This window comes from Chelonia mydas, chromosome 5 (genome assembly GCF_015237465.2).
Source record: "Chelonia mydas isolate rCheMyd1 chromosome 5, rCheMyd1.pri.v2, whole genome shotgun sequence".
Lineage (NCBI taxonomy): Eukaryota > Metazoa > Chordata > Testudines > Cheloniidae > Chelonia > Chelonia mydas.
Window position 1 is genome coordinate 89,806,546 of NC_051245.2, and position 25,737 is coordinate 89,832,282.

General features: G+C 40.9%; 1 protein-coding gene across 7 annotated transcripts in view; it reads left to right on the forward strand.

Moving 5' to 3' along the window:
* FRMD3 (FERM domain containing 3) overlaps nucleotides 1–25,737 on the forward strand; it is a 228,458-nt gene that overhangs the window by 99,670 nt on the left and 103,051 nt on the right. For 4 of the 7 annotated variants that reach the window (XM_027827911.3, XM_043546493.1, XM_007065535.4 and 1 more), the window contains 2 exons: nucleotides 3,395–3,499; nucleotides 18,656–18,698. In XM_027827911.3, coding sequence (XP_027683712.1) covers nucleotides 3,395–3,499; nucleotides 18,656–18,698 — 148 coding nt within the window. The remainder of the gene's footprint in view (nucleotides 1–3,394; nucleotides 3,500–18,655; nucleotides 18,699–25,737) is intronic. The other 3 variants (XM_043546490.1, XM_043546494.1, XM_043546491.1) reach the window with 3 other exon arrangements.

Below are 25,737 nucleotides of genomic sequence, written 5' to 3' on the forward strand. Positions count from 1 at the left end.
AACAGAAGATGCAAAGGGAACGTGATTTTAAACAAAAGGCAGATTCAAGTGAGGCCTATCAGTGCATAAGTGGTAGCTGGGTTTGAAGGCAGAGACTGTGAGAAAGAGATGGTCAAAAGAGGGAAAATAGAAAAGGACAGAGGCTCAAAAAGTGTGATACCTCTGGGTTCCACAGAAGAAGCGTCTTTATGCAGAGTGGAGAGAGAGAGAGAGAGACATGATAGTCCAGGAAGAGTGGGTGACGATACACAATATTGAAGGCTGCATTGAGGCTAAGGGCAGCAGGAGGAAGGAAGGAAGTTCATAGATTTATAGGTTCCAAGGCCGAGGGAACATTGTGATCATCTAGTCCAGTGGTTCTCAAACTTTTTTTATTGGCAACTCCTTTCATACAGCAAGCCCCTGAGTGTGACACTGCCCCATGAATTAAAAACATGTGTGCGTGTTAATTTAATTTAACAGGGGCTTGGGCTGTCAACCCTGCACCTGGTGGGGATTGGGCTGTCAGCTGGAGCCCCATACCAGGCCTGGGGCTGACACCTCGTGACCCCCTGCATCACAACCCTCAGATCGGGAACCTCTGTTCCAGTGGGTATATCGTTCTCAGTGTTAAAAATTTACACCTTAATTCCAATCTGAATTTGTCTACTTCAACTTCCAGATATTGGATCTTGTTGGTAACTACAGCATGTGTAGTGCAGTTTAATTAAAGTCTCTTAAGGACATTGTTGTCTGAGGGGTGAAAGGGAGCTATTTTTATGTACTTTAATGTCTGTCTAATCCCAGTCTATTTTTTTTATTTGTTTGTTTGTTTATAATTTTGTGTTGCAATAGTGCCTAGGAGCACCAATCAAGAATCAGGGCCCTATTGTGGTGAGGACTGCACAGGCATACAGGAAAAAGACAGTTCCTGCCCCAAAGAGCTCACAGTCTAGGTACCGACAAGATGCAGGGGATGAGACCAACAGATATTTCTGTGCACCCATAGTATCAGGGTGCATAGTACTGAGAATACAATTCTTGGAATAAGTAATCTGAAATCTCAGTATTTGCAATACAAGTGAAATTTTCGTGTATGACTATCATGAGATACAGTGCAACAACAAGCAGCTTGGAACTCCAGTTGTCATAGAAGGATTGAAATGTGTTCCGAAAGTAAACTTCTGCAGTTCAACATACGCTTTGGGGAAAAAAGCATGCTCTGCTTTCTTAATTTGTAAACACCTTTGACCTGTGCATTTTGGAGGTGTGGTGATGCATGTGTTTCACTTGGAAAGTATTGCTTGCTCTGAATCCCATATTCCCTTATAGCTTGATCATCATTAGATTCATGCTGATAACAAGGAAACAAAGGAATAACTTATTCAGTATGATGTGTTCTGTACCAAAGGCCTCTTATGCCTGGCTGGATACCAGCATTGTTGTGCAAGACGTAGGTTTAATTTCAAACAATTGAATGTGCCCTCTGTGTGATGAAAGCTTTTCAGGGTGGCTAAATTTATTGTGAAATTCTTAAAACCTGCTTAATTGTTTTTTTGTTTTTTTTAAAAAAAAACCTGCTGGAGTCAATCAGTGTTAAGGCTTGTATAAATGATCTTACTCCTTTCAGAATGAAAAATTAAAAAGGTTTCCTTAGGTAGTTTATATTCTGGGTTTTTTTTATGCAGCACCTAATTAACCAGTAGAACTTATTGCTAGAAAATACCATTGAAGCCAAAATTTACAGGATTCAGGAAAGGATTAGTTTACATTGGCTAAATTAAAACAAAATGTATGTAGTTGGGTGGGGTTAAATACCCTCATGCTTCAGAGCGTAAGTAATCTTTTAACCTCATGGGTAGTTTCTCCGTGTCTTTCTAGATGGGGTTCCCCAGAGTTTCCTCTGGAATTACTGGTATTGGCAATTATCAGAGGGGATACTGGACTAAATGATCTGTATGGATGTGGCAGTTAAGTTCCCCCCTACAACCTGTGCTGTGAGGATAGAGGCACTGGGAATCCCTTATCCACACAAAGGTCCCAAGAAAGACAGGTGATACTTAGTGCTAGACCTTTAGCATAGGCTCTTATTCCCTGGCTCTCTGACTTTCACGGTTTTCCTTAGTAGGTGGGGAGTTCTTTCCACTGAGGGTCACTGTGCGCAGCAATGAGAAGTACTGCATATCTATCAATTACATTTATTTTTCAAGTAAATTGTTTAATATTCCCTGCCCGCATGTCACTTTTAAAAACTCACAAAACTATCCTAATCCTATGTATCTCAGTAGTGCTAAAAAGTATATTCATATCTTTATCCACAAATGTCCCTTTGGTATTTGTAGCTTTAAACTATTGGTAGGTATGGTATATCATAAATGCTATAAATACTACTTCTGTCTTTAATATCAGGGAATCATCTCCAGAATTGTCTGACTAGAGATGAAAATTCTCAAGTGATTTGTCTGTGGCTAGGTTTTTGTTTTGTTTTGTTTTTTTAAATGAGAAATCCCTGATAAGTCTTTAGGGTGTTGGTGCATAGTAAGGAATTTGATCTTCAGGCCCAAGATACCTGGGCATCTCTATAACTGATTTATCCACATTTGAGTGAGCACTCAAATCCATAAATTGCATGCACATATGAGTGGATGGGTAGAACAAATGAGTGTATCTGGAGTGGTGCACACAGAGTGGGTGTGCCTCTGCAAACAGATCTTAGAAGTGCAAAATCAGGTCCAACACATAAGTTTTATGACTGCAAAAAACATGTGAATGGTTTGAAATTCTGTGGCTAAATAAATGGCCCATAGTGCCATTATGCAAAATGCTTATGTCTGCAGAGAAGGATGGATAAGTTGGACAGACTAACATCCCATAGAAACGTGGTTAACAGTATATATATGAGAAGCAGCGGCTATGCTAAAGGGTTCTAGCTCCAGGCTCTGACAGTGCAGTGGATTCTGTAGTAGTACATTTTATGCAGGGACTGCTTCTCTGAAGTTGCTCATAGAAAGCACATTGAGTTTAACAGCAAAAGGCAGTCCGCTACCCAGTTCACTTTTTACAGAGTGCATGAGCTTGGAGAGCTGTAACTGGATTTTCTAAATGTGCAATTTTAGAAGTAATCAGGAGTATACCCGAGGAAACGCCACCCTTTGTTCTGATGTAGCAATCTGTGAAGAGACAGAGATGAATACAAGAGCATTTTTAGAACACATTTTATTTTTTGTATTGCTTCAAGGGAAGTGGTTATTCATTGCTTTTGTCCTCACCTGATTGCCATAAAAGCTCTTATTCCTGCCTTCTGTAACTCTCTTTATTAGACTTCTAAAAGTTCATAAATAATGGGTTTAGAATGTGCGCTGAGTATATTTAGAGTAATACAATATAAGGTTACTATTTTTTTTTTCTTTTCCAGAAGGAGACCAAAGGTCAGTTTCTCATAGATCATATCTGCAACTATTACAGCTTACTGGAAAAAGACTATTTTGGCATTCGATATGTCGACCCTGAGAAACAGCGGGTATGTAGAGGAACACTCACTACATTTATTTCTAAGTTACATTGTATTGATATGGGTAACAAGCAGGCAAACTCTAATGCAAAGCTACAGTATTACTGTTGAAGTGCTCTCAGACCCTAATCCATAATTCATTCTAAATTCGCTTATTAAATTCATTTCCCTCACTTCATGTGATTCAAATGAACCAATAAACGTAGGTCTATAGACCTGAGCATAATTGGTGTATTTTAAATTGCGCACTGCACCTTGCTATTGTCTTAGTTGCTAGTGAAGGGGGGCAAGATTGAGTCATGACTCATGAGGAGCAGCAGCTATGCTAAAGGGTTCTAGCTCCAGGCTCTGACAGTGCAGTGGATTCTGTAGCAGTACATTTTATGCAGGGGCTGCTTCTCTGAAGTTGCTCGCAGAAAGAACATTGAGTTTAACAGCAAAAGGCAGTCCGCTATCCCAGTTCACTTTTTACAGGGTGCATGAGCTTGGAGAGCTGTAAATATAGAAAACAGCTCGTCAGATGAAATTTTCCAATTAGCATTCACCATTAGCATCTTTGCATTATTTCCAGGTGATATACTTTGCAAAGTGTATTAGTGCCAATGTTGTGTGCAGTCATTTGCACAGCAATGAGCACATTTTCCTCTAGGGGAAGGTGGTCTTGCACTTTGTCCTCTCAGTTTTTTTATGCCTGTGTATCCTTATTTTCTCTCTGTGTGGTTTTGAATGAATATTGTTGGTTGCGAGTGGTAAGCGATAATCAGCATTAGAAACTGAAGCCTTTGGACAGTGAATTGAGAACAGCTTCAGCGCCATATTGTTCTGTTGCACAGATAAGGTTTAGCTGGGGAATTAAATGGCACAGTGGCAAGCACACAAGCCTTTTCCTCTCTGGAGACCTACAATAGGCTGAAATTGGATATGGGTCAAAAATGTAAACGAGTTTGATCATCTCAGTGTAGCTCCCATTGGATACTTGTCAGCACCACAAATAAAATAAATTTGGCAAAAATCAGGATGATTAACACCCTCTTCTTGGACCTATAGAATTGGAATACTGTAGAAGTTGCATTGCTAAGCTATGTTTGGGCCACTTGCACGTCACCTGCCTTATTAGGAGAGTCTCAGTTAGCAATAGCTCAGATCAATGTAGTTAATCCTTCATAAGCAGTAAAACTGAAGATATTTACCCCAAATTAGAATGAGCAGAAACAATTATATATTTTAATTTTTAAACACCGGCATAAACAGAGGGATATCTGTTTCTAATTAGACAACAGTTCTGGCTTTTTTGTGTGATCCTAAACCTCTCATGGGTAAATATGTTAATGCTGTGGAATTATATGGGAAATTAAGGGCCACCCTCCCTTAAGCAGTGCGTAGTCTTAAGCAAGCACATGAAATTATCCCCCAGTACAAATTTGTTCAAGAAGTGAGAAGTCAAAAGGTGCAGTCAATACACCAATGCAGTCACTGACTACTCGTTGTCAGGAATATGTACTTTTATGCTAGTTGTAGATTCTGTTTTGGCCTTTCTTAGGAGTTGCAGGATTGCTGCCTGGACGCTGAATTCATGGAAGCCAGTGGTACATACCTTGATTGTGTTCTTTGAGGGACCATACTGTATACGCTTCAGCTCAGGGATGCTCTCTCGTGTGTACTGCACACAGCAAAGCTGAGCCCCAGTCCAGATGAGGGCCTTTGGACAATACCATAATATAAATATTGGGTACTGCTGCTACCACTGCTGCTTATGGTTTTAAACAAATATTTGAGTCCCTTACTGTCTTGACTTCAGACAATGCATATCGAGCGATGAATATGGATTAAAAATATAATACCTTTGTTCCAAGGAAGCAACGTTGTTTATTCTGTATTTCCCTTACTCATGATCTTGATTGAGTTCACTTATCTGAATTTTACCTGTACCTCAGACACAGGCATAAAAGTGTCACATGTAGCTGGAGCTTGTGAGGAAAATCTGTGCAATTTCACTGTCCATTGTAAATGAGTGAATAGGAGACTCTCTCCGGATCCTGATGCACATTCTTCCCCCTGGGTTCCTACTACTGTGAAATGGTCAGCCACGTATCACGTAACCTGCTGGGGCCCAAACATTGTTAACTTGTCTTGAAAATACTGGATGAAGTTCAGAAATATGCAGCTCAACAAAAAATAGCTGGAACAGTAAATTTGAAGTGATGTCGGAGTCATAGCTTTACACGTACAGTTTTGCATACTTTCATTTGTATGATTCAGCTTCCTGAGGTTAGTCACTTGTGCTAATAAAAAGTGAGGTCCCAGCAGATGAGGTGAATTGTGAGAGATGAAGCTGTAGAGATACAGAAAGGTTGTGGAAAGCATGAAATCACAGTTGGTCCTCAGCACAGAGGTTAGCGCCGGTGGTAGCAGCACAAGTACTGCTCAGAGACTGCCACCGGCGAGCAACTGTACTCTTTGGAAGAGGCTTCCCAAGTGTCACACTGTTCTCACAGCCTCTGCAAGGAAGAAGAAAGTCCCTATTTTTCATAATACCTGCTGACTGATTAATTTGATCTTGCTTATAATAAAACAGGAGTGAATGAATTCAAACAAAGTCCATAAACAGAGTGCATCAGGTCCATTATGTGAAATTAAGGTGGTGTTCTTGCATTATTAAAATAAGATTTTCTTCTTTTTAAAGCTGTGGAGTCTGGTGGTTTGACTAAGAGCTTTTCAGAACTTGATTTATGATAAACCATTGCAGTGTATAAATTATTTAGCATTATGTTTGACAAGATGCTTCAGTGTCCCATATGCCAACAAAGTGGTGAAACTTTAGACAATAAATGAAGACTAACTTGCACAATTGCCATAGCAAAGCCTTACCATTTACATTTGTTCAACCTTAACATAGCATTTTATTCTAGTAGCAAAGCCAAAACAAGCACAGATCCCATATGAAAATAGTGTTGTTGAGGTGGGTAGCAAATAATGCACAGAACATTTTTTGAATCTGAAAAATCTGAATTTGAATCAGAAAAATCTGATACCTAAAAAGTAAAGTTCTTGCTGCTGTAGAATTGTTTCTCTGGAGTTGTGAATTCTGCTGCTAGAGTTTCACATATGCCCAACTGCATAGTTACTTTCTCTGTAAATGTGACAATTGCTTCAGTCTGGATATGATTCAGCATGCCTAAGAATAAACTGTAGACTTAATAAACAGTCTTTCCCAGCCATGGGGCTGTAAATATTTGAGATTAAAGGTTGGTGCTTTTTGCTGTTTGCCTACTTCTGACAGAGTTGATCCCAGTTACTGGTCCAGTACATGTACCAACACTGGGTACTTCAGGTACCAGTATTTTAACAGGTGCTGTAGGATTCCCCTAAAAATCCTTCCAAAGTCCTTTAATGATGAGCCTCTGAGGTGGTCTCGAGAATGCCACTGCTACTTGCTTCCCATTCAGTTGTGCATAGTTTTTCCCACAGTGGATCTTGGGTTGCTGCCATATCCTGTCTTGCAATCCCAAGATTAGTTTGCATTACATATGGGCACAAATGAGTGAGGGACAGCGGAATTCTGCAGGTTCAGCCAGTTAACTGTTAGAGACACTTGGAAGAAGTTGGAATCCACTGTCCTATCACAGTGTAGGCAAGGGAAAAGAATGAGTGAAGGGAGAGTCTGCAGACTCTCAAGTTAGCAGTGATGCAGTGTCTAGAGACTTTCTTCTAAATAGGATTTGGACAAATTCCCAAACTCTCTGTAAGAAGTATGAAACCCAGCAATCCTCCCAGACAGAGGGTGTAGCACTGAGGGTGACTGACATTGAGAATGCATCCATCACTTCCATAGGAGAACACTTCTATATAGATTTTTACACTGCAGTCATTACTGTAGTATCTGACTAATATCTGTCATGTGTTTGTTGTCTCATGCTCTCCATAGGGGGAGAAGTATGTGCGGAGGAGTATCTTGTTTTGGTATTTTTTTGTTTTGTTTCTTTAAATATACCTGTTGCTATGTGTGCATATATTAGAGAAGGCATGGTCAAAGACGTGCCTTGCTCTTAGAGTGGAATGTGATGAGGTTTGTGTTGGTCCTTGAGTCCTGGGGGCGTTCATTGCACAGACACAGACTGGCCCCTCAGAAAGTTTAGAGGGCAGATGATAGATGTGCTCTCATGGTAGTTTGTGTTGCTGAAGAGATGTGCTGCAGTATTCTGTAGCACTGGAGTTTCGTAAGTGCTGAAGGCTTCATGCTCAGGTATATTGCATTGCTGTAAAATGACAAAGGCACGAATAACTGTGGCCAGGTCATTGTTCTCCAAGATGGGATGGAGTCTCGTGGCCAGCTGGGTATGATGGAAGGCATTACTTGTGGCTGTTGCTATTCAAGAACTTAGCACAAGCTAGGAATCAAAGAATGCTCCTGAACTACTGGCTGAATTGACAGTTGTGGGTGTGGACTTTCAACCAAAGAAAGCTGCATTGTGGCTGCAAACTCTTGAAAATGCTTTTTTCTGCCCACCAGCTTTTGGCTTGTCGCGGTTCAGCTTCAGCTAGCTGGTTTTCATGCATCAGCTGATATTACTCAAATACTGCACTGAGCCTATTCTGAGCTAAGGATAATAGAGACTCATTCTGTCAGTTGATACAGCTTAATTGTAGAGTCTTTAAGAAGTGTGCAGAATTATTTGTATTACTGGCAGGTAGGTTTATTTCAGGAGGAAAACCCCCAGGTAGTTTTGTGAAGCCGCACAATGTTTAACACAGAGTATCCAAAACAACATCCTGCATCACTAAGACCTTTTGGCAGCTTCAGCAAGTGCAGGGTGCAGCTGCTGTCTTACGGAGCCATGCTGGCCAAGGAGAACATATTACACTTTCTCTCTAGAATCTGCACTAGGTCCCAGGTGATGGTTATGGTTTAAAATAGAAGGAAGGGAGAGAAATTAGACAATTGCCAGCTGTGGTAGAAGAGTTGTTTACTACACCTACATGTAGCATGTTATAAAGCTCAGCTATATATGAGGGCTAGATTGTGATTTTTAGGCCACAGACTCGTAGAAGGGATTGATGTATAGCGCCAGGAAGAGATTGTGTCTTAGACCTATAGATTAGGGTTAGATGACAGTTTGTGTGTAAGTGTGGTGGGAATCTCTCCAGTACTCCTCTAATAACTAAAATTTTGTAATAAATAATCAAAATCAATAGTGTACCTGTAAACACAATATTCTGCAATAGTATCACCAATTGAAATAATTTGTGAAAATTAATATCTTTTAAATGATGATTTTACAAACCAAACGGATGGCTAAACAATTTAATATGAATGCAAACAAAACTAAAACAAATCAGCCAGTTTCCATCAATAGCACATGTACATCACTGTCTACTGAAAAGTGTGGCCTACTGGCTGTATGCTGATGAATGCAGATTAGGGCCTTAAGTGGTATAAATCACTGTAGCTCTATTGCCTTCAGTAGAATTGTGCTGATTTATTTCAGTAGCGGGTCTGGTTCTCTGAATGTTACTTTAATATTGAAATCAGATTTTGGAAAGGAACTGATAATTGGATTCAGAAGTCCTGTTTAGATGTTATTCTGGAATAGCTGGGTTTCCAGCTAAGAGGGGTAAAGTATAAAGTATGATGAGCAGCAGAGTGAGGGCTATGGCAGTATCAAAATAGCCTGGAGAGAAGCACTCTGGGTATTTTTCTGACCTTATGCAATAGTCCTGGCAGCAGTTGAAGACCGACGTAGGTGGTACTGGGTGGACAGTGCACAGCAGGTCATGCATGTAGGGTCTAATAAGAATTTCTGCTTCAAGCTGGGGGCTCATCAGATGGAAGTGACAGAGGAGGAGAGAGACCTGGGTGCATGGGTCAATCACAGGATGATGACTGAGCCACCAATGTGATATGACTGGGGAAAAGGCAACTGCAACCCTAGGATGTATTAGGCGAGGAATTTCCAGTAGAGATTGAGAAGTATTAATGCCATTGTACAAGGCACTGGTAAGAACTCACTTTAAATACTGTTTACAATTCTGGTCACCCATGTTCAAGAAAGATCAGCTTAAACTGGAACAGGTGCAGGAAAGAGCTACTATGATGATGGAGGGCCTCTTTTATGAGAGGAGACTGGAAGAGATTGACTTGTTTTGTCTAGCAAAAGAAAGCTGAGAGGGGAGATGATTGCTCTCTATAAATACATTAGGGGGGTAAATACCAGGAAGAGTAAAGACTGTTTAAATTTAAAGGATAAAGCTGGCACAAGAACAAATGGCTCTAAACGGCTATGAACAAATTCAGGCTGGAAATTAGAAGAAGGTTTTTAACCACCAGAGGGATGAGGTTCTGGAACAGCCTCCTAGTCAGAGTTCGTGACATATCAGGGAACAATCTAGACTAATGAGCAGCTGTGGCACCCTTGTCCTGCAGCCTTGGGTCTTCTCCTGGACAATACAAATTATATAAAGTCTATTATTTCTTTAATAGAAATAATATGCACAAATTTACCACCCCAAATGGAGTTTCCACTTAGACACTTCAATTGCAACACACTGGATTAGATACAACAATAAAACAAGTTTATTAACCACAAAGAGATTCTAAGTGAGTACAAGTAATGAGGCATAAAAGTCAGCAGTGGTTACACGAAAAATACATTTCCAGCTGGATACCAGGAGATGACAAGTCTATGGGGAAGGATGTCCCCTACTGCTTTTTACTCACCTATTTGAGCTTCCTTTCTTTCCCTTCCTGCTTGATGACTCTGTTTACTGCTTTAATGCAAATTAAGCATAGAACACTTTTCTTTGCTTAAGACAGACCTCCATTAGGAACATGCATTAAAAACACCATATAGTGTTATCTTATAACTTCACATACAATGTTGACACATATTTTATCAGGACAATACTGATCAGCAAATTATGAATTTTAAAATGGTACCTCACAAGGCTTACTTTGTACATTATTATTACAGTGGTGTGTAGGGTGTGAATACAGGGGTACATTCGATCACAGAATTGCGGGGCCAAAGAATTAGTTTTAAGAGAGAGCTGACCAAATTTATGAGCGCAACTGTCTGACTCAGTTGCTTGTGACTGTGGGAAGAAGGGGTCAACTGCCCTGGGGCTCACTTCCTGTTTAGGTCTTGTATTTCTAAGGCTCATGCTTCAGGGTTTCAGCTGGCCACCGGCAGGGATCAGGAAGGCATTGTTTTCCTCCCCCAGTATATTCTGGGCATTTTAAAAATCTCCTTCCTCTGAAGTATCAGGGATGGCCAGGGCTGGAGATGGGTCACTGGACAGGGGAGAGTCAGTGCTTTGAGGGGGCAGTGAACATTCTCAGGCGCTTAACGCTCACCTGCACAGATCTAACTCATCGCCATATGTCGGATTGGGAAGGAATTTTCTCCCAAGTCAGTTTGGCAGTGACCTTGGTTTTTTTTTTTTTTTTTCCCCGTTCCTCTGCAGCATGTGGGTGAGGGTCACTAGTCAGGATTATGTGGGTATATCACATTAAATAATTTCCCTGCCATTGCAGGGGCTTCAGGCACTGGTGTACCTCACTCCCTCCTATTCTCTGCCTGTGGCACATAATAGTCTAGTCTTTGGTGGGACTCATTTATTTTGGTCTCCTTTCCACTGTTGGGCTTAGTGTGCAGGTGCTGGGTGGTGGTGGTGGCCTGTGATACATAGGAGGTCAGACTAGACGATCGAGTGGTCTATTCTGGCCTTAAACTCCGTGACTCTGAGTGTTGCCTTTGAGCTCACTAGCCCAGAGGGTTGGCTGGATGGCCTCATCAGTGTAAATCTGAAATAAATCTTCAGCTGAAAGTGCATCTCAGCCCTTGCCAACTATACATCAACCAGGGAAACGCTGAACCTCTGTCCATTCATGGATGGTGCTGCTACTGGCACTGCCAGACTGTCATTTCTGCTGAGGGTCACTAATATAGCCAAGGTCACAGCTGCTCCTCTCTTACTACGATCTTACATATGGTAATGCGAACAGCACCTCTATAATTATAGTAGCACCCGGGAGTGAAGTCAGGACTCATTATTCCAGATGCTGATCATACTCATTGGAAGAGACAGTCCCTTGGCCAAAGAACTTAGTCTAATTTAAGTCAAGGCAACCACAAGTGGGTTTGTCAAATCATAGGAGGGCCTGGGGGAGGAAGGATGAGGGAAGTCGGAATAAGAACACATGATTCCATAGGTTAACTACGTGCTCTGCTTGATGGCTATGGATCATTCAGCGTTTTTCCTCTTGAAGAAAAATACCAGCAGTCTGCAATCCTAGAAGTGGGAGTGCCAGCAGTATGCAAACTGGATGACATGGAGGAGTAGGAGGGGGGAAGAGAGATTGTGTCACAATGTTGCTTTCCTCGGGAAGTGATTCAGAATATGTGCTGGCATAGGGAAATAGGCAGCAGGGGACTAGGCTTGGGCCACACAAGCGGCTTCTTTTGCTGCACCAAGTGGTGCTCATCATGAATTAAATAGGAGTATGTGGTTTTGGAGAGGATTCAACTGCAGTGACTGTGGGTTTCTCCCATGTCACATTACTGTATGTTCATACAGCTTGTGTGATATTCGTTGTACGAAGCTGAAATATCTGCCAGGCCACACTACTGGTTTTCAGCCCACAACAATGCAGCTGAAGGCCACCAACACTAGTGGTCTTGTTCTCGTAGCTGTTCTTCTAGAACAGATTCATCCCTGTACTGGTGAAGAAACCAGTGCAGGGACTGAGAGGTGTTTGCTTGTGCCGCCCCTATTCTGGGGTCTCCTGGGTGCTGCCCAAATGAGTGTCCCTGTAGGATGCCCTGTGAGCTATTATATCAATGCAGAATAGCCAGGTTGTAACAGCACACTCCTCTCTCCCTACAGCTCGTTCCTACTGTGGAAAGCCCCTGTCATGCTTCCTATATTAGGAGCTCCTGCTGGGGATGCAGAGCTAGTGGCAAGGCTCCAGACCTGCTGGGTAGTCCCCTTACACTGTGGATATTGCTTGTGGGACACTTGGAGCTGGTGTTGACGACTTTGCATCAGCTCTACCAGCATAAAGTGGTCACCCATGAATTCCCCGTCTGTGCCTGGATGTCCTGTATTAGCTATAGCTGCTGTTACTGTTGTTTGTCCTTCTCTGTGTCTGTTCTTGGCAATGACCTGAAGAAAGGAACTGCATTGTGACTAAAAAGGGGTTGTTTCTTGTTTTGTTTTTTCAAAGAAGGGGTGCAGGATGGTATTTATCTTAAAGTTTAGCTTTGGATTGAAGTTTGGATAAAAGACTTTAATTTTGTTCCATCTCCAGTAGTTTTTCAGTAATATTGCAATGTATCTTCTATATGTTCTTGTGCTCTTTGCATCTGGTTGTCCTGTTTAAAATGGACAAACTTGGTTTCTTAGGCACACAACAAGATGATACAACTGTACAGTGAATACTGACCTCTGTTATGTGACAGACCCGAACTTTTGCATTCCTGACTCAAATCATATAACTGGGATCAGGAAATAAAACTCAGAGTCTTACTGTACTTCTCTTTGTCACATCTTTATAACAATCTCTCAGTTTCTGCTTCTATCCCAAAACTCCGTATGAGGCTCTAATTTATAACAGAGGCTTTTGGGTTTTTTTGTTTTTGTTTCACTGTTCCTGCTTCAGATAATTCTTGTTACCTCTTCCATGAACAGAAGCAAACTGCTTCCACTTTGAAAAGTCCAAGAAATTGCTTCCCTATAGCATACAAAATTATAGTAAAATGACTGTTGCGTGAATGGGCATCTTTAGTGCTAAATACAGGTTGGTTGGAATGCACTTATGAAATCTGGCATTCTCCTTGTAATCCCATTCAGCCACATGCACTCCTGAGTATGTGATTGAACACTGTCTTCTGAATATGACCAATATTCATGCTATTTGGCAAACTTCCACCTTCCCACATCTTTGCCAAACAGGGGCCTGATCCAAAGTGCACTGCAGTCAATGGGAGGCTTCCCTATGGTCAGGCCCCAGGTTCCCATTGTTGGTCCATGATTTGTTCATCAATAAATCTTCATGGGTTTAATTTAGCTTTTTAAGATAATAATCCCTGTATTGTGTGGAGTTTCCAGGGAGAGTAGCAGGGGATTGCAACATTGGACTCTACGCTGTTTTCCTATTCTGTGGGCTGCTGTGGAGTGTTGCTGGGCCATGGTCTTGGAGCAGTGTGAGGTGGTGCTGGGAGCTATGGGGCCTGCAAGTATATCTGACCCTTACACTGTCCCTGAGAGGAGGGTTGGGAGGCTCCTTGCACTCTCCTTACCCCACTGTTCTCAATCTCTCAGATATATAAATAAATCCTACGCATAATCTGGCCCTGTATGTCAGTTAATTATGTTAAATGAAATAATCAGTTTGTTAAATATACTTATGTGGAAAAGCTCTGGTGCTTTCTGGGTTAAATATTACGTATTTTTAAATTGTTTTTAGCCCTGTGGTGTCCTTTCTAACTGTAAATTTTTTGCTGTGGAAGCATGCATAACACATCAGCATTGTGGGTCAATAAGAGAACACCTGGCGTCGTAAATAGCTACTCAGTGTCACTTTTCTGCTGATCAGAGGTGAATACTTTTAGGCTTAGTCTATACTAGCAATTTATGTCAGTATAACTGCATCGCTCAGGGCTGTGGAAAATCCACACCCCTGAGTGACAGCGTGCTGAGCTAACTCGCGGTGTAGTCAGCAACAGCGTTATATTGATGGGAGGGCTTCTCCTGTCAACATAGCTACTGTCTCTCAGAAAGGTGGATTACCTACGCAACAGGACAAGCTCTCCCATTGGCGTAGGTAGTGTCTTCACGGAAGCGCTCCAGCTGCGCAGCTGCCTTGGCGCAGCTGCACGTTTGCAGCCTTTTAAGTGTCAACATGCCATTACAAAGTAAAGCCCCATTTAGTTAAAAATGCAGCACATAGTGAGAAGCACTGCAGTTACAGATGCATCCTAGGGGAGGGAAATAGGAGTCAAATTGCTTTAACATTCAGAGATCCTGTTGTTACCAACTTGTTCAGTTATTATACTTGCCTGACAACTAGAGTGAATAAAAGGAGTTGATCTGAATAAGATCAGATCATTCTAATTGTTCTGTGTCACAGGGACCATCAGTGGCCTCTGAATGTCTCCAGTAATGCTGTTTAAAAATTGGAATTTCTATTGTACACGAAATTCTGATATTTTGGCCTTTTGTTTTTGCCCCAAATTGGGACAAAAGGTCAAAATACTGATTTTTTTTTTTTTTTTTTTTTTATGGAAAGTTTAGGAAAAAATTCAATTTATAAATGTCAGAATATCCCATATCAATGTTTTTGCTAGAAACTAGGTATTTCAACACTCCTGAATCAAAATATTTAATGTTGGCTAGGGCTGATATTAAATTCTGTCTTCCTGAGCTGCTGAGCATGAGAGTGGCTGAGTTGCCACACGAGAGTTATAATTCAGTTGCCCCATACTCCTATTCTTTTCTGTGGGCCAGGCTCCCTGGTAGGAGTCCATCTCCTGTATTGCACTATGGCAATGGGTTTCCCATGATTAAGGATCTGATTCTGTCACGGATTCCATGATTTCAGCAGACCCCCCGTGACTTCTTTGTCTTTAGCCAGCCACGATAGTGGGGCTGGAACAGCTGTCAGCCCCCACCCAGGAGCAGTGGTGGGGTTGGAGTAGTGGCCTGGGGCCAGAAGAGTAGCTGGTTGGGCTGGTGGTTAGCCCCCGCTGCAGGAGCAGCAGCTGGGGCTGGAGCAGCGGCCGGTCTGAGTCAACGCTGCAGAAAGAGCGGCGGGACTGGAGCAGTGGCTGGTGGTCAGCTTGTGGCAGGGGTCCAATTGTTAGTCATCCCGTGTCCCGTCCCCGTCCCCCCCCCCAGGTATTTTTAGTAAAAGTCAGGGACAGGTCATGGGCTTCTGTGAATTTTTGTTAAATGCCCATGACCTGTCGGTGACTTTTACTAAAAATACCTGTGACAAAAAATCTTAACCTTACCCATGATGCATCATGGTGGGTCAGCCAGAGGGGAGACCACAGTGTATCAAAGGAGATGCAGTCCAGCCAGGGAGTCCAGTCCATAGAGAAAAATAGGGACATGAGACACCCAAACTGTCTTTCATGAGGGAGTGCAGCAACACAGGTGAGCAGAGTTTAATGTCAAACTGACCTGAAAACATTGTTTAATTTGGCTTAAACCCCCGCCCCCCACACACACATTTTAAATAAAACATTTTGTTTCAGTTTTCCAGGAGAAATTTGAAAAATGTCAATACAATTTGAAAATTTCCCAAAGAAGATTTTGATTTTGCATAAAGACTTTCTGTAGCAAAAACCATTGTGAGAATTCCCAAACAGCTGTAGTCTGCAGGGACCCTTTGCTGAGAAATACATCTCCCCTTCCTCACATGTAGAAGCCTTAATTTGGTCCTAAATATAAACGCTATTTCATAGTCTGAGACTAAATATAACATTAATACTCTGTGAGGTGTAGTCTAGGTTAATATCTATTTCTGCAAAGGTAGAAGAGAGATATTAAGAGAGAATCTTTCAAAACTCTACATAGAACATTCAAAAAATGTACAGTGGTGGAGCCTTTCAAAGGCACAAACAACAGTTAGGTTGTCTGTGCCTTTGACAATCTCCACCAATACACTACAGGAAAAAGCTGATGTAACTGCTCAGATGTCTCAGATACCCAGCTGAATGCTTCCTCGGCATGTGTACTCAAACAAGCTATCCTTAAATTCCCCTGACCCCACTGATGGAAGGTCATCACAGAAATTTGATCTTTTAAGCACTGTTTTGATCCCTCTTTAACCTTGAAGCAAAAAATCTAATCTGATGAATTAGCCTCAGTTTTGCTTGGTAAATAATAGAAGCTGCAACGTTTAACTGAAATTCAACTCTGAGCAAAACAGTTGTTTTCTTTTGGTGTTTGTGACACATGAAATAAATCTGCATCCTAGCATTTTAAGGCACACACAGCTATGTACAGTGTTTTTCAGTCCTGGCATAGTGTATGGGAAACAGCAGAGAGACTTACTTCAGCCTGGCCTTTTAAAAAGAAAATGGCAAACAAAAACAGCTTGCTTCAGTCAGGGATAAAAGGAACATTTCTTAACTCTCAAATTCTCCTGCATACCAAGTCAGCAGGGTCATCACTTTCCAAGTGTCTCCTTCCTACCTGAATCTGGGCCCAGGAGCTTCCTGACCCTGCCTGAGCGGAGATGGGAGAGAGTGCAAGTTCCTTATATCCCTACTCTAATGAGCTCCTTGTTAATCCCTTCCCTACTCACTTAGCATGGGTTATGTAGATCCTACTGCAAACTCTTTAGAATATATATCTGTAGTTTCCTCAATAATCGCCTACTTCGCACCAAGAAATTCTCTAAAATGCATTATTCCAGTGCAAGGTGAACAACATTTTATTGTGTGTAATCCAAGCTGTTTTGTAGATGGAGGGGGAGTATCAAATAAGTGCTAGTACATTTTCCAGTAAGTTCGTGACGGTCATTCTTTTTAAACACCCTAGTTAAAAACTGCTTTTCTGGTTTTTAAATTTATTCCAGTCTTAATTTTTTTCTCCAACTTTCTCCGCCCTAGGATGAAATGTGGTGTGGGATATGTCAGGGAGGAGGAATGGGTTTCTTTTTGAGGCAGTTAGGGATGGGCTTTAAAATCAGCCTAACATAACTAGGGAGCAGTGCTTGCCACCCAGAATACTGCCATTAATACTGATGCTTAACAGCCCTAAATTGTGAGTTGCACACATTCAGAAATGTGTTTTTAGAGGCATTTGTCTTTCATTCTCAATTGTACATGAGCAACCCACTACACCACTAATTACAGCTGAATTTAGCTGTTTCTTCAGGCAGTCACCAGTTTGTTTCTAAATTAAATTACTGTACCACCCCATTAACAAGTACTGTAAATTACCTTGAGCTTGTTCTGCATGTTGGTACCATTACAATAGCTATGACAGGCAATACTACAGACATTGTAGGCACTGAAAAAGCCCCTTTCTCTTGGTATTTTTTTACATTGCTTAGCGCCCCTATACAGCTTTTAAAGGTTGATTTTCAGCTAGCATGTACGAGGCCCCTCAGTGTTGATTATGCTTTGTGAAGTTGAACAGCACACTTGCTGACCAACTGTTGCTGCAGAACAAATCTCATTTTAATGTAGAGATTTTTCACGTACATGAAAAATCTCAGTGGAAAGGCTGCTTCAGAAGTGACAAATGAGTATCAACCCATCCATACATCGGTCAAAACAGCTGCCTCGGTGGCTCAGCTCAATGTTGTTGCAATTGCTAGTTAAGTGCCCTAGTCCATCTACTGCTGAGATCCGAGTCCAAGATATTTGTATAGGTATGAGTCCATATTGCAGGACTGAAAATCTCTCCCAACCTCATACTGTTTGTTGTTCCAAAGAAGACAAAAATTTATTAATGTTAGCTATTATTACCCTGTCCCCCGTGGGCTGTGAAGAGACCAAAACATGTCCATAATCACCCATTGTGCATTGTATGATCCTAATAGCGACACCATTCAATTTAAAATGTATTCTTTGTCCTTTCCCATTTTTGTTTTTGATCAGGTTTCCAGTTCTTGCTGGAAAAGGATAGGAACTTTTATGCTGATATGGGTTGAGAGTGTAAAATTTAGTATATGCAGCAGCTGTAAAGACTATACTATGTATCCAGTTCATTAATGGGATTAGCAAATATAGGTTTTAGATTCTGAATGGTCTCTCTCCTTATTTCACAAACATGAACATCTCCTTTGGAATAGAGGAGGAAAAAATAAGGTCTAAATCACTGCTGGGGACTGATCAGTGGTGCTACTCTGATTGAATGGATCTCTTTGGAATGCTTGTTGTATCATGCCAAATAGAGACAATAAATAGCAATTCTTACTCTATTATTAGAGCATCATTTGTGTATATAATTGTGCCATACTCTCTCTCTATACTATGGTTATACTGTAACACAATGGAGTTGTTTTCTCTACCTTTGAGGTGCCCCCTATAAACTAGCTTTTACTGGAAAATGAAAATATTGTGTGTCAGTTTATCACAGCCTCTTAATTTTAAGTATGTGCTGTACTGTACAACACGTTAACTGCTGACCTCTGCTCTTTCTTTTCAGCACTGGCTTGAGCCCAACAAGTCCATCTCCAAGCAAATGAAATGTAAGTGCTAACAGCCCACTTTGTCTTGGTACCCTGTTTTGAAATGCCCATGAGTTGTGTTGTGTTTCTCTGCAGTCATTTACAGTGTGTTTTGTTTGTTTCCTGGTGTTCTTGCTGAAGCCCTGTGAACTCTATACTCTCCTCACTACTTCTGATATTGTACGGCACTTACCATCAAGACCCTTCATTATGACTACAGACTTTCTGGGTTAAGACTATAACCAGATGCCTGGCAACATCTCTGGAGTGATTCAGTGCATCCTTCCCTCATGAAAAGAACTGAGTGCTCTGGCTCTGTTGTGCACCCAGTCCTTTTCAGACTATAGAAACAAGACACAGTGGCAATCAAACTGGAGTCTTCTGCCTTGTGGCAATGCAGATTGTGAAGGCTGGTTCACCCTGAAAAGTTACGTAAGCATAGAATGTCTCTCGGATATGAAAAATCCACCTCCTCCCCACAAGAGAGTTAAAATTGAACTAACCCCTTGTGTAAACAGCACTAGGTCAGCAAAAGAATTATTCCATCGACCTAGCTACCACCTCTCGGGGAGGTGGATTACCTGCAGTGACGGGAGTACTCCCTCCCATTGCTGTAAGTAAGTGTCTACACTGAAATTCTACAGCGGTGCAGCTGCATTGCTGCATCTGTACTGCTTTAGTGTTTTATGTGTAGACACAGCCCTATACCATCAGTTCAGTCCACTAATCTCAAATGCTAGATAGTTTCAGTGGGCTGCTAAATACCAGGAACAGTCAAGCAGAAAATTACAACACATGACATTTGGCTATCAATTAATTTAAGGGTAGTCTTATTTTAAATTTTTATTTTTTTTATTTTTCCCCCTCCCCTCCCCTGTTCCCCCTTCCTTTCCCACCCCAGAAGGGAGAGAAAAGAGTGAGGTGGGAGAGAAAAGGAGAGTGACATAGAATCGTAGAACTGGAAGGGACCTTGAGAGGTCATCTAGTCCAGTCCCCTGCAATTGTGGCAGGACTAACTATTATCTAGACCATCCCTGACAGGTGTTTGTCTAACCTGTTCTTTAAAATCTCCAATGATGGAAATTCCGCAACCTTCCTAGGCAATTTATTCCAGTGCTTAACCACCCTGACAGGAAGTTCTTCCTAATGTCCAATCTAAACCTCCCTTGCTGCAATTTAAGCCTATTGCTTCTTGTCCTACCCTCAGAAGTTAAGGAGAATAATTTTTCTCCCTCTTCCTCATAACAACCTTTTATGTACTTGAAAACTATTCTGTCCCTTCTCAATCTTCTCTTCTACAATCTAAACAAACCCAATTTTTTCAATCTTCTCTCATAGAGTGTTTTCTAGACTTTTAATCATTTTTGTTGCTCTTCTCTGGACTTTCTCCAATTTGTCCATATCTTCCCTGAAATGTGGCGCCCAGAATTGGACACAGTACTCCAGATGAAGCCTAATCTGTGCAGAGTAGAGCAGAAAAATTACTTCTCATGTCTTGCTTACAACAATCCTGGTGATAATATATCCCAGAATGATGATTGCTTTTTTTTGCAATGGCGTTACACTGCTCACTCATATTTAACTGGACGTTTTGGTTTCTATTCACTAGGAATTAATCAAAGATTTCTAAAAAGTTAGACTAAATCTTTTCACATTTGTCTGAGGTTCCTGTTTTCCAAAACCTTGCCCGCTCTTTAGCGGTCAGATCAGCCAAGTTGCTTTGGAAATGTTATGGCCTGGATTATTTTTTCATAAATGGACCAATAACAAAGTCTTGTTCAGTAAGCAAAACTACTTTGATTGTCAATGATTTCCTTCCAGGAGCTGAGGAGAGTGTTCGCTTCATAGTCTATGGAGACTTGAAATCAGTCATTGGGGTCTGCTGCTTGATTTACTAAAGAGTGTTGTCAACCTGCTTTATTTATGACTGGAGGGAGAATTTTGCCCACATGCCATTGAAGGCATAATCTTTTTGAAAAAAACATGAATGCTTCAGTATAGAGTTTGATTCCACTGGGTGGCAGAGTTCACATTACTTATATATGAGGCTATTTCATTATTTTAAAATGTGGTGAGACTGAAGAGGTGAAATTTAATGTTTGCTTTTATCTACTATGCAAAAAAAAAAGAGGGTAGTTCGTAAACAAATGTATTGCATCCTTCAAGAACCTCCAGCTGCCAGAAGTTGGGGCTGGATGACAGGGAATGGATCACTCAAAATTGCCCTGTTCTCACAGCAGGGACCTGCAAGTTTATTTGTCAAAGGCCATACACACCTAAGTCATCGTACCAATGATAACTAATCAGCACTTTTAAAAAATACCCAAAATGAATGTTCATTTTATCCAGAAAAAAGCATTTTTTCTTGTATAAATCAAAAATATCTAATATATCTCAGAGGTTCAGATTCAAAAGCCGTTTTTATAACTTAAGGGTATTCACTAATAAATAAATATATTAAAAAATAAAAAATGAAATCATGATTCCAGGTGGGCCAAAGGAAAACCTGAGATCAGTAGAGGATGAGGAGTATGAAAACAAGAATGAGGAAGTGATTGGTAAACAGATCAAATAGTACAGCCTTCAGTTAAAAACTTCTGTGTGGGGGTCTGGAGAAGGGGTAGGAGAGGGATGGTAGGGAGTATTTTACATGGAGTGTATTAGATAGGGACTTTATGTAAAAAGTTAGGAATAATAGTAAGCATAATATAGAGAATTCAGAAAACAGTGATACGCTGTCATGGGGGACATCCGTTCCCTTACAGTGCAAAAATAAGCTGTTCTTACTACTAATGATTTAAAATGTTCTAAACGTAATTGACCAGTGAGATTTAGACAGGATTACGAAGCTCTTGGTTAGATAGAGCAAAAGTACAGAAAAGCATGGAAAAAACCCATTTGTGTCTGTAACCAGACTGTTTACTTGATCTCAGCTGGCATATGCGGGGATTTAATTTTCCTCCAGCACAGTACCAAGCTTTCTATATATTGTATTCACAGAGAGTGCAGCATTGACGAGCAGACAGGAATGGATGGGAATAGTTTTCTTATGCATATTTTATCAAGGACTAGATTTCTTGGTGTTGAATAATACATAAAACAATTCAAACATAATCCCTATATTTAGTCATGTTACAAAGCTATCGTATTTCAGCAGCCATACATTCAATAGGTCATAATAATTCTTGTAAGAAAGTTTTAAGGTACACTGGATAAGTTATATTGATCTTTTTATATGATGCTCTGCAATTTCCTCCTCTTTAACTATGGTAAGAGTGTTGTTTATATTTAGTAAGAATACCTGGAAGTGGAGAGGAATCTCTGCTCTATTTTGTCACGTAGTAATACGTTAGCCTGCTTTGGGACAACACAGTATGAGTGCTGCCGCAGCATCCAGTCTTTCTCCTAGCACTTTACTTTTAGTTTTCTACCTTCATTAGTAAGTTGAGTTTATCAGAACATTTGATACACAAGTTCTAAGTATACCCCCTGGCCATTTTTACTGCCCTTAGTTCTGCCTGTGAAAGGAAACATGCTGTATTAGGCTCTCAAGGGTCTCCCATTTGTTGAACTACTGCCAGTTTCATTTTTTACAGGTCAAAAATCTGTCCAGGGCTAGCAATCAATAGATTTGTCCTGCACACTTCAGACTTCTTGTCAGTGCGATCAACTTACACTAATGTATTATTAGAAAATTCACAAAGGTGCCCCTTTTGTAAGTAGGGTAGATGTCTTTGTAGAACTAGGAATTACATTTTTTTTTCTCTTCTGTAGACATCTGTCCTTGGGGTGAATTTGCTATATTAAGAGTCATAAAGACAAAGCAACACTCCTTCCTCTCTCCTCCCAAAATGTTGATCTGTAAAGTTTCCTTCTCCCTCCATCACCCTCAAGTTTCTTGAGGCAAATTCTGCCCTTGGTTATGCCAGAATGGCTCCCTCAACAGCAGTGCTGAGTGTATTCAAGGATGCAATTTGTCCACCCCTTTTTTTTTAAAAAAGTAAATTGTGTGTGTACTACGTACTGTAGCCATTCTGTAAACTTGGCTCATTGGGGAGAAACATTCAGTCCTATGGGGTCTAGTTCCCGACTGGCCTTTATAATTGTTATGGAAGGAAATGATATGGTAGAAGGAATAAAATCGGTGAAGATCAGTTCTGTGGCTTGATTGGTAACACATTGCTCTACAATCCACAAAATCAGAGTTTGTATTAGGCTTCAGCAGCCTGGCTCCTAGGATGAGCTGGGATGATATTCTTGGCACGAGGCCATTGCAATTTGTTAATCTCTCACCACCTCCACTCCTAATGACATTGCTATCTGGGAGTAGTGTAATTTGTTTGCTATGCTAGCCAAAAGGGTTCGGGCAGCAGCGCTCTCAGAACATGCGCACCCGATGCTCCCGAGAAGAGGTGAAGTTAGGTAGTTCAGAATGAAGAGAGATGCAGAAATTAGACCCGTTCAGAACTTCATAACAAAATATTAAATCAAGCAAAGCTCACCTGACTTTCATTGTTGCAGTGAAACCTAAACCAAAGGCCAGGTTTGTCTAAGGCAGTGGTTCCCAAACTTTAACAACCAGTGAACCCCTTTCACTAAAATGTCAAGTCTTGTGAACCCCCTCCTAAAAATGAATATTTCCAGGGATTTTCTCCTTTACCTGAGTATAAATTATAAAAACAGTGATCTTGGAAATATAAAATTTGTTTTTATGCCATGCTTATTACACACTATTATTAATTATTATTTATCATTACAGTATTTTTACTGCATTACGAAAACAGCAACACTCTTCCAAGATCTCACTTTCGTAGCTTGTATCACTTTGAATAATCCTGTTCTAAGACAAGGCTCCTGTGTTTCATCAAGGAGTATCAGATGTGAAACAGCATGAAGGTATTTAAGAAGCCAACTCAAAGAGTTCCTCCTGCACAAGCATTCAAGTCTTGAGCAAACACCACACGTTACAACAAAGCTTAAACTTATTCTTCATAATAATTTTAAAAACAATACTAGCTTCCTATTTAATTTTAAAAACAGCAAAAAATATCTACCTCCCTTTCCATTTCTTATAAGGAGTCTTGAAGTTTAAAGCTCATCAGTGTGATAGATATGCTTGCTTTGATCTGCTTAGCTCTTGGAAGTCCAGGGGCTCCAGGCTCCTGGCACAATGCTGCCCAGGGTCCCTATGGACAATTCTGTCTGCCATTAGGGAATTTTTTCCTGAGAACCCCCTGTAACATTTCATGATCCCTGAGGGGTTCACGAACCCCAGTTTGGGAACCACTGGTCTAAAGGTACATTTACATTGCAATTAAACCCCGCAGCTGGCCTATGCCACCTGAATGGGGCTTGGGCTGTAAGGGGCTGTTTAACTGCAGTGTAGATGTTTGGGCTCAGGCTGGAGCCTGGGCTCTAGGACCCTGCAGGGTTGGGGGTCCGCGAGCTCGGGCTGCAGCCTGAGCCCAAACATGTATGCCACAATTAAACAGCCCCTTAGCCTGAGCCCCATGAACCCAAGTCAGCTGGCATGGGCCAGCTGTCAGTGTCTAAATAAAGTGTAGACATACCCTAAGTGTTCTGAGTTTTAAAAACTGTCTGAAACTTGATTTTAATTGAGTTTGGTTCTGACTTTTCTGCAGCCTATTAGAAACAGACACTGAGAGAAAAATTCAATAGATGTGACTCCATGCAAAGCAAAGTGGGTAGAAAGGGTTTGCATGAATCCCTGTTTAAGTAGTTTTGTTAAATCCTATATTCCTTTCCATATGATCCCTTCCCTTTAACAAAGTCTTGTTAAAATACTTTGAATCATTAGGTTTGTCAACAGGCTGTGTTCTCTTCCTACCTGTGTTGTGCAGTAATTGAGGAAGAACCTGTGATATGGAATTTATGGTGCATTTGGTATCCCTCTCCTCCCCCTCCCCCAAAACAAAAACCAAAAATCCCCACCACATACAGACTAGCATTCTCTCAGGCTCACTTACAGGTGTTCAGCAAGTGGATTGCATAAACATTTGATGTACTTGCCAAGAGGGGAAGCAGAATAATGGCATATCCTCAGGGTTCTCCAGAGATTTTTCTGCAGAGCTGATGAACAATAGAAAATATTTGGATACTAGATTTTTTTTTTTTTTTAAAGCCTGCTAGCTTTTAAGGTTAACACTGCCCAGGCAACATGGAACATCACTGAGGTAGGCAGAAAGTTTTCTGCATACTTGCACTCTCAGAAATACAGAAATAGCTTAAACATCTGCTTTTGAACTTCAGTGACTGCCTCTCTTCCATGTTGTTGGTTGAAAGTAACAGTGTTATTGGGGGTATATATGGAGCCCTGTCGCTCTGTCCTCATGCAAAGGCAGCTTGTTTAAGAAATCTTACCAGTTGGCATGCCTCTCTACTTGCCACCCATCCACCTGAAGTTTCTGGATTATGTTTTACACCTGCTTTTCACGAGTTTTTGTTTCAAGAGGATTTTTCTGATATAAATAGCTGTTCTCCAGAATAGGGTTGCTTTTGATGATGATCACCCTGTGAACAAAGTGATGGAAGAAGTGAGTGTATAGTTTTTCTTAGGCATATCATTCTCCTGAAATTGTCTAGTCAACTCTCTTTGCCTTGTATTTGAAGAGCAGAGCTGTTCAGGTGGGTTTGCTTTGAAACATTTATGAGACAGATACTCGTACACCAGTGTGTGTAGTGAAAGGACACAAGGCCCTCATTATTCTAGAAATCATTGTTGATGCCTAGTTTCAACTAAGAACTTCTTACAATTAAGTGTTGCTTTCTGCAACTGGGTATAAATACAAACATTACAGTTAATTGCCTGGAAACATGCCATGTAATGTGTAAAGTTCCTTCACCTGGAATTTGTGTCTTGATTTACTGCAGCTGACAGTTTCAATGTAGGATATAATTCAAGTGGGTTTTATTCCATTTACTTCCTTCACGTCCCGAGTTCTGTTAGTATATAAACTGCTGAATTAATAACCTAATTGTGAGGAAGTTGCAGCCAATGCAATTCTCTGTCCTACAATCCTTTGAAATAATTATAATTATG